The 12205-nt window shown below is 38.2% G+C and overlaps 1 protein-coding gene across 1 annotated transcript in view; it reads right to left on the bottom strand.

Annotated features, from left to right (window-relative positions):
* Positions 1-6579: 6579 nt before the first annotated feature.
* The window catches only part of nup210 (nucleoporin 210), a 42443-nt gene continuing 36817 nt past the window's right edge, over positions 6580-12205 (bottom strand). Inside the window, exons 36-40 of the mRNA XM_036591707.1 lie at positions 11642-11892; positions 10178-10382; positions 9462-9575; positions 8349-8423; positions 6580-7873 (exon numbers count right to left, since the gene is read on the bottom strand). Coding sequence (XP_036447600.1) covers positions 7776-7873; positions 8349-8423; positions 9462-9575; positions 10178-10382; positions 11642-11892 — 743 coding nt within the window. The 3' untranslated portion in view covers positions 6580-7775. The remainder of the gene's footprint in view (positions 7874-8348; positions 8424-9461; positions 9576-10177; positions 10383-11641; positions 11893-12205) is intronic.

Genomic DNA, 12205 nt, shown 5'->3' with positions numbered 1-12205 from the left:
CCTAGTGAGCTAGAAATGCGTAACAGTTCATCCTCAACGTTTTTACCGATGAACTAGCAGCCAGTCTCCGCGTAGGAGGAGGGGCAATACGAGCCAATCACGGTCAAGGGGGCGTGGTTTGTCTTAAAACCGGTGGGGAAAACAAAGAACGCCTGCAGCACCAACACTAACCTTCAGTTTCAGGATTGTGACACTGTGGAAAGGCTTTGAAGCCTTTGAGAAGGCATTAGGGACACGCGCGAGCGCACGAGCCAAATGTACAGGACGTTCCAGTGTATCATTGCAGAAATTCTTTCTTTTGCTGTGGTCAATATTTCAACGTTGCAATGTGCAATATTAATGCAATAATAATTAATGATTTATTGATTGAATTATTATTCTGTGGACTCTGGGCTCTGTTTGAGTAATTAATTAATAAATTAATTAATTTGCATGTTTTCTTAAAAATTATGGTCCTTCAAGGGTTCTTTAGTAAAGGCAAAGGTTCTGTTTAGAGCAATAAGTTCTATATACAGCCATTTGCATGCTTAAATGGTTCTTTGCATGCTAGCACCAAAAAAGGATTGTTATGATGTCAAGCTTGTAACAATAGCAGAACCCTTTTGGGTGCTACATAGAACCATTTTCCAAAAGGTTCTATGTAGAACCATGTACAACCCAATCTGAAGAACCATTTCACCATTTAAGCATGAAATGTTTAGACCTTCTAAACAGAATATTTCCTCTACTGAAGAACCTTTGAAAAGCCATATTTAAGAATCTACACAAAAATAAACAATAATAACAAATGAGTGCAAATGAATGTGAATGAATGTCTAATTGAAACAAAATCAATAAATACATGATAAATCAATAAACACATTTTGCTGAGTCATGGTGAGATGCACTCTGCATAGAGCCTTAACACTGACCTCTCCTGAGTTTACGGCATCCCACACTGACCACCAAGACTGGAGGCTGCAATGTGCTATTCAAGCTGATTACAGTTCATCCCACATACAGTTTGCAGACAGCAGAAGAGATAAACAGGAAATGCAAGGCAGAGGACACTAGAAGTGCTTTCCATCATTCACCATTATAGACTGTTTAAAAGTCATTCATCTTAATTCAGCTGTAAATGATCAACTTTTTTCCTCAAGAGAAACCGGAGGAACATCTTATGTCCCTCTGCTGGTGGCTTTCAAGCATGACAGCTTAGAAATGCCACCTCATATTTACAGCTGGCGGTCCACACACAACGGGGTTACATTGCCAAGGTGTAATATATATTTGGTTCCTTACTTCTACTTGAGAGTGCTCATTTTTCCACTGCCCAAGACAGAGACCACCCTTCATTTATTCAGTTTCCAGTCTAAATGATCACTAAGCAAAAGCAGAAAAAGGCAGAAAACATATTTAAAAGGAAATTACTCAGAATCCTCAAGGAGAATCTATAAAGTTCAGTCTTAGAAGTTGGTTGATCATCTTCTGAAGTAATTCCAAACACATTTAGTGATGTTGAGGTCTGGACTCTGGGGTGGTCAGTCCATTGTTCAGCTTCTTTCTTTGATGTGTCTGTCTCCTTTTCTTCTACACATCATTTCAGACCCACAGCGCTGAGTTGTCTTCTCACAGTGGAAGGATGGACAGAAACACCTGTGGATTTTTTCAGATTTGAAGTAGCTTGATTTTCTCCTCTCTCTCAATGATGAAAGCGTTGAGTGCTGTTTATCTGATGGGGGCAGTTTTGGTGGTCTACCAGGTCTTGCCTTTCCCCTTACAAGTGGGTTATATCTCTATATATCTTTACATTTTTCATACTGTGAAAAAAAGTGGTAAAGCATACTTGTCAATATATTGACTGAGATGTTATCAAAGAAGGGCGACAAACCCAAAATGTAAAAATGCTATCTTAGCAACGTGAGAGCATCTTAAATGTGAGCAATATATCTAATATTTCTCATTATTTGTTGACAATTTTACTTCTAGTATATAAGATGAACACATTAGCAGACAAGCTGACTTCCTTCAGCATCCTCTCTTAAAACAAAGAGATAATTTAGTTAGAAAATGAGCTCAAGTGTCTAGAAATAGGTTAAGAAATCTTAGAATATTCTTAAAACAGACTCATAATGAGAAATGTGGGTGTGGCTGGTGTGTGTGAAGTGTGAATCTGATCCACACTTCATATTTCACTTCCCTGTGCAATGTTTTTTTCCACTGGCTTTCTATGTTGTTCCTTTTTAATTAAAACAACTGAATGGCCAGCGGAGTGATTAGCCTCACTGGCAAGTGTTGACTTACAGGTGCACAGTACCAGGCCTCACAGGCTGGCAGATGCCAGAGCTGGCCGTGGTGAAAGACAGGCCTGTGGTCAGGTGTTAATTGCAGCTCTCTTCTCTGAAGCTCCACCTGAGACGACCACCGTCCAAGTGGTGCACGGCGCTGTGCCAGGTCAGGCTGGCAAAATTTATAGAGCGGAACGATTCCTGAAACATGGTAGACACTTTCAATCCAGCTCAACAAAACATATGCTGAGTTTAGAACATTCATACCTGCAACTCTGTGACAGAATGATGCAGAGTGCACAGTGAAAAGAATAAATGAATAAATAATTTATAAAAAAGAAAAAAAATATCAAACCAGTTGCCAATTTTCACAATGATGCATATTTCAAAATTTCATGCTCATGTCTCATGTTAGGAAACGGCCTGACGGACACACACTTTTATATGCATTTTCACCTTTTTGCTTTTGTAGATTTATATTTATGCATTTGGCAGATGCTCCAAGGACTATATTGGTATCAAGTGGTGTGCTTGACCAGGCAGGGAATCACTGCAGTTTATCAAGTGGAAGACAGCAGTATTAGCCACTGTAACTGCAGCACCATGTACAGTTAGATTAACTATCTATCTATCTAACTGTCTGTCTGTCTGTCTGTCTGTCTATAAACCTTTATTTAAACTCAGAGTACATTGAGGGTGACCCTCATGGGCAACTGAGCTAAGTTTTAGAACAGAGAACAAAGGATTGACAAGAATAAATAGATTAAAAATAGAAAAGTGAAAAATAGGAACATATCAAACCAGTAAAAAAAAGATAATAAAAAATGAAAAAAAGTAAGAATTACCAAATATAACACAGATAAAATAAAAATAATTGATAAAAACACCCAAAACTCAGCTTAAAATATTAAATTGAAAAAATAATAACACCAAAGACCAAACAGAACAGCTGTGTGCTGAGTGAAGAAGGTTAGAGATTAAAAGTTTAAATGGTTGAGTGACACTAGTGAGCACAGCTTTAGAGTCTCCTGTAATAAATTCCAGCTGGCTGGTGCACAGCAAGAAGGGTCTGGGTTTGATTCCCCGGCCGGGCGGCCAGGGTCTTTTCTGTGCTAAATTGCCCCTAAATGTGAATGTATATATCTCTGTGTCTACATTGTGATGGACTGGTGACCTGTCCAAGATGTTTCCTGCCTTCCATCCAATGACCACTGGGATAGACTCCAGCAACCCCCGCGACCCAGGAGGACAAGCGGCTTAGATAATATGTGTGTGGTGCACTACAGCTAAAAGCAGAGTTACCCAGTTAAGAAAAAACTCGGCATCTGAAGGGAGTTTACTAGAGTCACTAGAGCGAGTTTGACATTTCCATTATTTACAGTAAGCATAAATGTGATACACGATGGCATTTGGCCAACAAACGCTTTATAAATAAACAAAAGCCTCTGTGTTTCCTGACCCACAGCCAGAGAGGACCTACCTACTTCTTCATAGAGTAAGTGATGATGGGTGTTGTAGGGGTCACCAGTGATGAGAGCTGAATGATAGACTGAATCTAAAGTTTATATAGAGTATAAACAGATGCATATCTGTAAATCACATCACTGTAATCAAGAGCAGGTAATAATGCTGCTTCAACCAACCTTTTCCAAGTGTGCATCGGTAAACAATTTAATATGTAAATTGCCTAGGTAGTAATAATCAATAGATTTATGTACAATTTAAAAAACAATGTAATTAATGTAACTACAGGGGACAATGAAGGAAAAGCCCCCCTTAAAAACAATGTCCATTTACAGAAAAGTCATACCTGTATATGTGTGTTCTCTGCAGAGCATGTGTGACATTTTTCTGCAAATTTTACTGCATAATTTCTTCTGCTGAATTTAACATACTGGATAAAAAGAAAGCACCAAATGTAAAAGGTGCCATAACTTTTGCACAGGCCACATTTTATGTTCCATTTTTCCCCAATATGTCAAATTCTGCAAATAAACAGTAATTGTGCATTAAAATGTGCAGAAGTATGTTCTCTGTAGAGGATGTGTGAACTAATCTCACGTCATTTGACCAGGCGTGCCCAAACTTTTGCATTTGACTGTATGTAAATAAAATAAAAAACACAAATTTGCAAATATGGTGAGCTACAAAACTGGAAGAACATCAAAATGCCTGATATGGAGTTTCTCAGACTGCCTAAATTCAAAACTCAGAAAAGCATCGCTCCCCATATTCCTGTGGATGATTCTAGAAACCCAGAACCTCTAGGTCAACAAAGGGACGCGTCCTGAAATAAATTTGCGGATGAGAGTTCTGTCAGGCTCCGCTTCACGCTGTGAGAAAATAGGCCCTTTTCATGTCAGTGTTATTGTGCCATGCTGACCGCGTTCAGCCTATTTTACAATCGCTCTTTCCTCCATGGCTCAATGAAACCTGTCAGTTGCTCCACCTTGACCCTGAGGTCAAGCTGCCCCCCAGAACAATGGAGTCATGAAGGGCGTATTGCCCCCTCACTGCTCATTTTAAAACGATATTGAACAAATGGACGCCATGGAAATAACCCAGGGCTTCTCTCGAATATTTCATCTTTAACTTTCAGTGAAAAGCCTCAAGGCGATCCAAGTGTAATTTACATCCACTGTCCAGCTTTGCCCCCCTTTATCAGCAATACTGAAATTCAATTTTTCAAAGAGAACGCCACACCGGATCTGTCCCTTCCTTCAAAGCAGATTACAAATCATCGCCTTGTTTTGAAAGAAGCATATTTCAATTTAAAGTAGCCACCAAGTATTCAACCAACAGTTGCAAAGTTCTCTGGTTATGACCTCCTGAAAAGCAGTACTGTGCAGAAGACAGAACGGCCAGTATGTAAAGGTTATTCCTTTTTCAGGAGATATTTCTGAGGATATAAGATAGAAAACAATCAACTGACATGCAAAAAGTCATAGAAAAATAAGTGAAAAGGGAGTTTCTAACACTGGAGTTCAAAAATGATTTAAAGCTACAGAGAAAACAGGACTAGCAACCAAAGTGCTGTTTGTCTGATGTGGATGGTTTTGGTAGACAGGTTTTTTCACAGCCTCATTTCTTCACTATATTGCTGATAGAGTATACAGTACGATAATGCTAATTTCACACTAGCAACAATGTTCACTTCCCACATTGGGAATCTTACTTAAGCCAGCTCTGCTTAAACAGGGACATGAAGAATTCAAAGTAGACAGACATTCAAAAGGTATTTTAGTAGCCTGTTAGCTGCCAGGCGAGCTGTTCAACCTAATCCTAGTGAAACAAAACCTTCTACTTCCTCTAAATACAATTTGTACCCACATGCATACATTCATTTGTGAGACCCTGCTGGTGTGGGTTTCCTCTTTCAGAGATGTTAGGTCTAATAGCTCCCCCCTGTGGAGAATCTTCGACCTGCCAAACAGAGCTATATTATTACTCTGTTTAGCATTCAAACTGTTGATAAATCACTAAGCAGATTCATAGAAAATGTGCATAGATAACAACAGATTCATCATCTTAACTGGTTTTGAGTAGTCGTGAGAGGCCAATGAGATTTCTTCCTTTTTTGAATGTAGAAGAAAGTCTAACAAAAGCCCTATTCGAACTGGATTAGTTTTACCAGAGGAGGTCCGGTAATGTAATTTATGCATGATTTGATTGGCCGATTCCTGCAGGATAAAGGGTCTGTGTAATTTCCTCAAAATACCCTAAATAGCGTGAATCAAAACAACACTGTGCAGATATCACCTCAGCATAACGTGACAGGCGACACACTTCAGAACACGTGAAAATTAGCACATATGGTGCCACAGAAAGAAACTAAGACACTGGACGCAGGAGGAGACCACATCTCATTACAGTGTGTGTCAACGGAAATTCCAAATGATGGTGCACAATCATAGCAGGAGGGAACTGCACTTCTGTAGATTTCAGTAGTTTTGTCATGAACTTGAGGATTAAGGAATTGGGTCAAATCAAGCTCCATTTGGTTGTGTTCAGGTCACAAGAAAAAAAAATCTATTACCCGGTTTTATTACTATAATACTGCCATGTCTGTTCAAACAGGACTGCTATTACTGAGGAATCTCAAAGTTCGGTGAATTATAGAACATAATACACTTTGCAAACAGTACTTAGCAGACCTGTTAAAACTACAGACTTGGCAGATTCATACTGGATTAAAACCATAGATCTCATCTGTAATCACCCGAGTTGCAGCACCTCCCAAGGTAAAACTAATTCAGCTTGAATGGGGCATAAGTTAAAAAAAACGACTGAAACATCAGTATTTTAAAAAGGATGTTTATTTAGCAAAGATCAGCCAAACAAGTATTACAAAAAAGCGTTCTATAATATATATAGATGTATATTCTTTTAAGGGCAGGCAGGCTTGTATTCTGATATATACACTCTAACTTCAAACTCTTTCAGAAGATGAGAAAGGCAAAATTCTTTACAACATAAAACTGACATTTGGAAAAAAATGAGCAATACACAAATAGAGCAATACACAAATGGAGAGTTCATTAGGAACAGAAAATTGAAGCAAACTGAAACACAAAAACTGATTCCTCATTTTATACGACGCTGCAGTCTTACGGGCCACAAAGTCACTTCATGGCTCCTGATCCCTGCCCACTGAGGTATGCAGGGAAAAAAAATCAAATGCAAATGATTCACAATTCACAATGAGAGCACTTTGTTCGCTCACTTAAACAGTACGAGCTTTACGCCCATGGAGCTCCTTCAGAACTGCTATTGTAATCTTGTATTCAGTCAGAACCTACAGTAGGAACTGACCATAAAAAGTATTTTATCACAATAAAATCAAAACTCAAGTTTTTAGCAGGTCGTTCAAGGACTTCACGTTTCACATCAGTCAAGGTGAGAAGCTGCACGATACTGGATCATAAAATAAACCATTTCTGATCCTCTAAATAAACAGTAGAAACAATATCACAGATCGTACAGACTGGCCGATATTATTCTGCATTAAGAAAAGACTGTTTTTGGACGGATTCAGTGGTCATACTATTCACAATATAATATGCTACACTGTGTATATCAGATCAGCAGTGTTTCCACTGGAAGATTTGTCCTGAGTTTCAAATCATTCACATGTACAGTCCACTATAATAAAAATATAAGTGGCAAAAGTATAAAACTGGCACAGCGAAAAAAAGGTGATAAATAATAATCAATTAGTTTTACACAATGAAACAAAAAGCAAACAGTAAATCAAACTTAACATAAGAAAAAAAAAGAAATAAAAAGCAATAACTGGTAATACCACACACATATACTAAAACACAACACACTCACTTTTTGCAAGAACATTGACAGTTCAGATTTGCAGTGCAGCAACAAATCCTTATTCAGCACAAACTCAAGCTGTAATTCAGAAAGCGATTACTTTATGCACACAAGCGAATATCTTCGAATCTTATCCTCACAGAGAAGGCACTTCTGAAAGACTGATTATTTCATGTCTCTTTTTCATCGCGAGCTGTAGTCGGGCGAAAACAGACGCAACTTCGGGCTACCCTTCACGTTCGAGGCCATAGTGTGGTTGAAGGGGCTTGCAGCCGGTGTGGCTAGATCAGAAAACAGCAATAAGGTTAGGAAGTCACTGCAAGATATGCTCAAATTTATCCTTAAAATTGGGCAAATCAAGCAATGCTGTGAACTATTTTCCTGGCTCACAATGTTATACTGATGGCAAGAAGATCACATGACCCTGAATAATACATATTCATAAGGCATATAAGGCATGACAGCAGTGGCAGCATTTATAAATGAGAATTTAAAAGAACATTTTTATATCCTTATCAAGAACAGAGGCTGTTATGGCTGCAAAAGTGTGTCCACATACTTTTGGCCACACAGAGTAAGTGAGTCCTCTACATTCTCATTCATGAGTGCTGCCACTACTATGATGGCTAGATAGAATATGGTGTGTGAAAAGGATCCATTAACATATAAAACACAAATGTTTGCATCACATGCCATCGTGTAAACAGGCAAATGACATTTAAGGCAAAAGTCAACAAGAACAAGCCTCTGTAGTACCTGGTGAAGGCGGTGACCTCTGGATAAAGGCAGGGTGAACTGGTTGGTCTCGTGGGGAGAAAAGTGCGTGGCAGACTGCAAGAGAAGACAAGACCATCAGCACTGCCATCTCTATTTATTAAATGGTTTATTAGGCTACACCTTAAAATAATAAGTGACAAGAGGGTGTGTGTTACAGTGGTTTTACCACAGTTAAAAGAACAGCTTGTGAAAAAATCTAAATTTACACAATTTTCCACTTACCCAAGATGTAGTTGATCAACCAAGACATGTCCAAATTTTGCTTCTTCAGTTTTTAACTGGAGCTAAGAGGCTGATGTTACAAACACTAGAAGTCAATAGTCACCCAAATCTTTTCTTGGTAAATACATCTAAAAAAATCTCAGTTGGCTCAAATGGCATCCAGGTCTTCATTAAGGTTCCATAAAGTTGTTGATAGGGTTTAAGTCAGAGTGAACTTACTGTGAACTATAAACTTGCAGCGTTCACTTACACACCGGCATATTCTAAACCACATCACCAAGTATGTGCAACGTTAATGAAGACCTGAATATGGTTTGAGTGGGTTAAGGAAGTTTTATGGATGTATTTTTGGAACAGACTTGGGTGACCTTGGGTATTGACATCTAGTGTTTGTTAGCAAAGTTAGCCTCGTAGCTAAAGTGCAAAAGGCAAAATCTGGACACCAAACGAGTCTTGGTCAATCAAATTCTTCTGAGGTAAGAGGAAAATTGTGCAAATTGATTTTTTACCAAACCATTTCTTCAAGGGATACCAGAGTGTTGTTAGACACAACGCAAAGCCCCTTAATCAAGGTAAAATGACTGAGAAAAAGACTATGGTTGCCAAGTAACATGATAAAAATTATTCCATGAACAGCATAATGTTTAGCATAATCTGTAAAATAACTTTTTAATAACTTGCATTAATACAGAATTCAGCTGATGTATGGGGTTAACTGTGTGTATATTGAGTTTTACACTGGCTGTGAAAGAGGCTCATACAATCAGATTTTAAAACCAGAACTATTCATTATAAAGTACACTGTAAACTGCAAATACTGCTGTATGACAACAATAAGAACATGCATACAGTTGCATCAGTGGCACTTACCAATCACGATTACAGCTGTACCAGCCAGAAGAGCAAAGAGGGTGAAGAACATTACTTGGTATGAGTCCACAAACTGCTGGAGAATCCCAGCTCCTTCACTTCCAACAGCACTGACTGTAGGACAGAGTGCAAGTTTTTAAGCAGTCATTAGGTCCAATAAATAATTTTCCTTCTAAATGATCAGTATATAATAAATCTTCATAAACATCTGACCTTCTAAAAATGTACAACAATGATGCACAATAATACATTTTGCTTTTAAAAGAAAAAGACTGGAATCTATAGCCAGCAAGTGCACTGTTGATATGAAGTCCAAACCTTTCAAAAAGAAACAAGCATGGAGAATTTTAGTGTAACATGTTCATTAACAGAATAAAATGGTTTGACTAGATTTTCTGCATCAATAATGTAGCACAAATTGATTCTGTTAACAAACAATACTACACAACACAATACAATAGTGTTGTTTTTTGGCAAATTGGCTTAATTTACTTCAAATGAAAAAAAAAGAACTTTGGGTCTGTGATGTTCATTGCTATAAAATATTCCAGATACTGTAGTTAACATATGTGTAATACTCACTCGTGTTCATGCTTGATCACATTTGTTAAGTTTCTTTTGTAAAGTCTAATTAAATAGTGTCATGAGCACTATATTAACAGATTCTTATTTCTTCAACTACAACCTTAACTATACATGAGTGAGATGTAACAAACCTTTCATTGAGGTGCTCATATCAGCTACATTTATTACTGTGACAGGAACGACCAGAACCTGGCCGCTGGAGGCACTCGATATAGACACAGTGGCAGATGACGTTCCTGGTGGGCTGACTAGGCTGACTGTATATTTGATGAAGCTCGGATAACTGTAGGAAACCTCCTTTTCCTGAACCACAATGGAGGGCGAGCTCGACTTCACCTAAACATAACAGAGTACACAAGAAAAACCATCAATGGGCAGTGCATAAACAGCTACAAATACTATATGACGAACAACAGCAAGGCTCATTTGTTCTAGGATAATAAAAACTACAATAATGTAAAACTTCTTGTGTTTACTCTTTTTTTCTATTTAAAACCAGATCAGCACACTTTAAGAACATTTTAGATTGTTGGATGGTGAAAGTTCACATTTTTTCTAAATAAACTGAATTTAGAATATCCACAACTGGGAATTTTTTTACATGTTAAAACTATTTTACATAAAAACAAGCTTACAAAAATTATATAAGCGGTTATATGAGCAGTTTACATTAATGTTACATTGCTCTAAAACACCAGGAGGATGTTGTATGTGCACATACTTCTAGAGGATGTTTTATGTGCACATACTTTTGGAGGATGCTGTATGTGCACATACTTTTGGAGGATGTTGTATGTGCACATACTTTTGGAGGATGTTGTATGTGCACATACTTTTGGAGGATGTTGTATGTGCACATACTTTTTAGACAACTGTTCTAAACCACACTTAACTGGGATGCAGTGAACATTTTTTTAACTAATGAAGATGAGAAATAGTGAACTAGGTAACATAAATTTAACTACACAGTACAGACTTAATTAAACAGCAAATAATTACAAATACTGTTTGTTCAAACACTTTGAGCTCCAGATCTACAGTGAAAATGTTAAACATGTGGAGCCATTTTGTGGTTTCTAGGAGGGACGATTTGTAATCTCTGCTCATGTTGAGAATCAAGAGGGACTACAGCACCAAAGAATGTCTCCACTTCAGATTTGACACTGCCTGAAAACATGACCTCCGGCTCAATACACAGTAAAACAACAGAAGCAGAAAACCAAGTCTCTGTGAGCATGCCACAGCATCTGTGGCTTTAGTGTTTGATTTAATAAAAAAACAAAACAAAAAAAACAAAAAAAACACCAACTCACAAAAGAGAGAGCCAAAGAGCAAAGTATAAAAAAAAGAATGCAATTCACTGCCTTGGATGACCAATGTTCTCTGTTGCCAAGAACGTTAAATTTCACGCCACATACTGTAGCCTATATACTGTGATAATTTTAATTAAGGGTAAACGGTCAGCTTTTTTGGGTTTTGGTTTTTTGTTTTTTTGGCTAAGCGTGTCCTGAATTTCAGTTTCAGATGAAGATTTTTTTATTTCAGTGCATCATTAATACTTAATGATCCAGAAGATGAACAGGTAGAAAAGTTACCTCCAGGTGCTGAAGAGCTGCTGAGGCTCCGTAAACAGTCAGGTCAGCAGAGCTGTGCTGGCTGCTCAGGATGATGTCCGTCTGGTCAGCGTAGAAGCCCGGGCTTACGGGCAGCTGAACGGCGACCTGCTCACCGGAGAAATGGCTGCCTTCCACGGCAGCACGCACCACCACATTTGTCATGGACATGGACAGCACCTTGATCTGCTGGTCTGTCATGGGCCGATAGGTCAGCACACAACTGTAGAAGCCTGGAGTACAACAGGAGGTAGATTAAAGACAGTACTGTCTTTAAACTGTACGCAAGTAACTTACATAATATAACCACAGAATTATGAGAGGAAATGAAATTCATATAGGGAAAATATCAATCAAGCAATAGAACAACTGATTGTGTCCTGATTTAAAATTGAGTGCCCATCACACTGCATACTAATCAGTCTGTGTAGTTCTGGCTCAGCAAGAGCGCTTTCCACACAGAGTATTTAGGACTTTAAATAGGCTGCAGTCGACTGGTTAGGCCCCTGTGTGATTTGCCACTTAGATAAGCAAATGCAGCACAAA

Source organism: Colossoma macropomum, unplaced genomic scaffold, assembly GCF_904425465.1.
Source record: "Colossoma macropomum unplaced genomic scaffold, Colossoma_macropomum, whole genome shotgun sequence".
Classification (NCBI taxonomy): Eukaryota; Metazoa; Chordata; class Actinopteri; order Characiformes; family Serrasalmidae; genus Colossoma; species Colossoma macropomum.
Note: the sequence above shows the minus strand (reverse complement) of the source record. Positions and strands in the feature narration are given on the sequence as shown.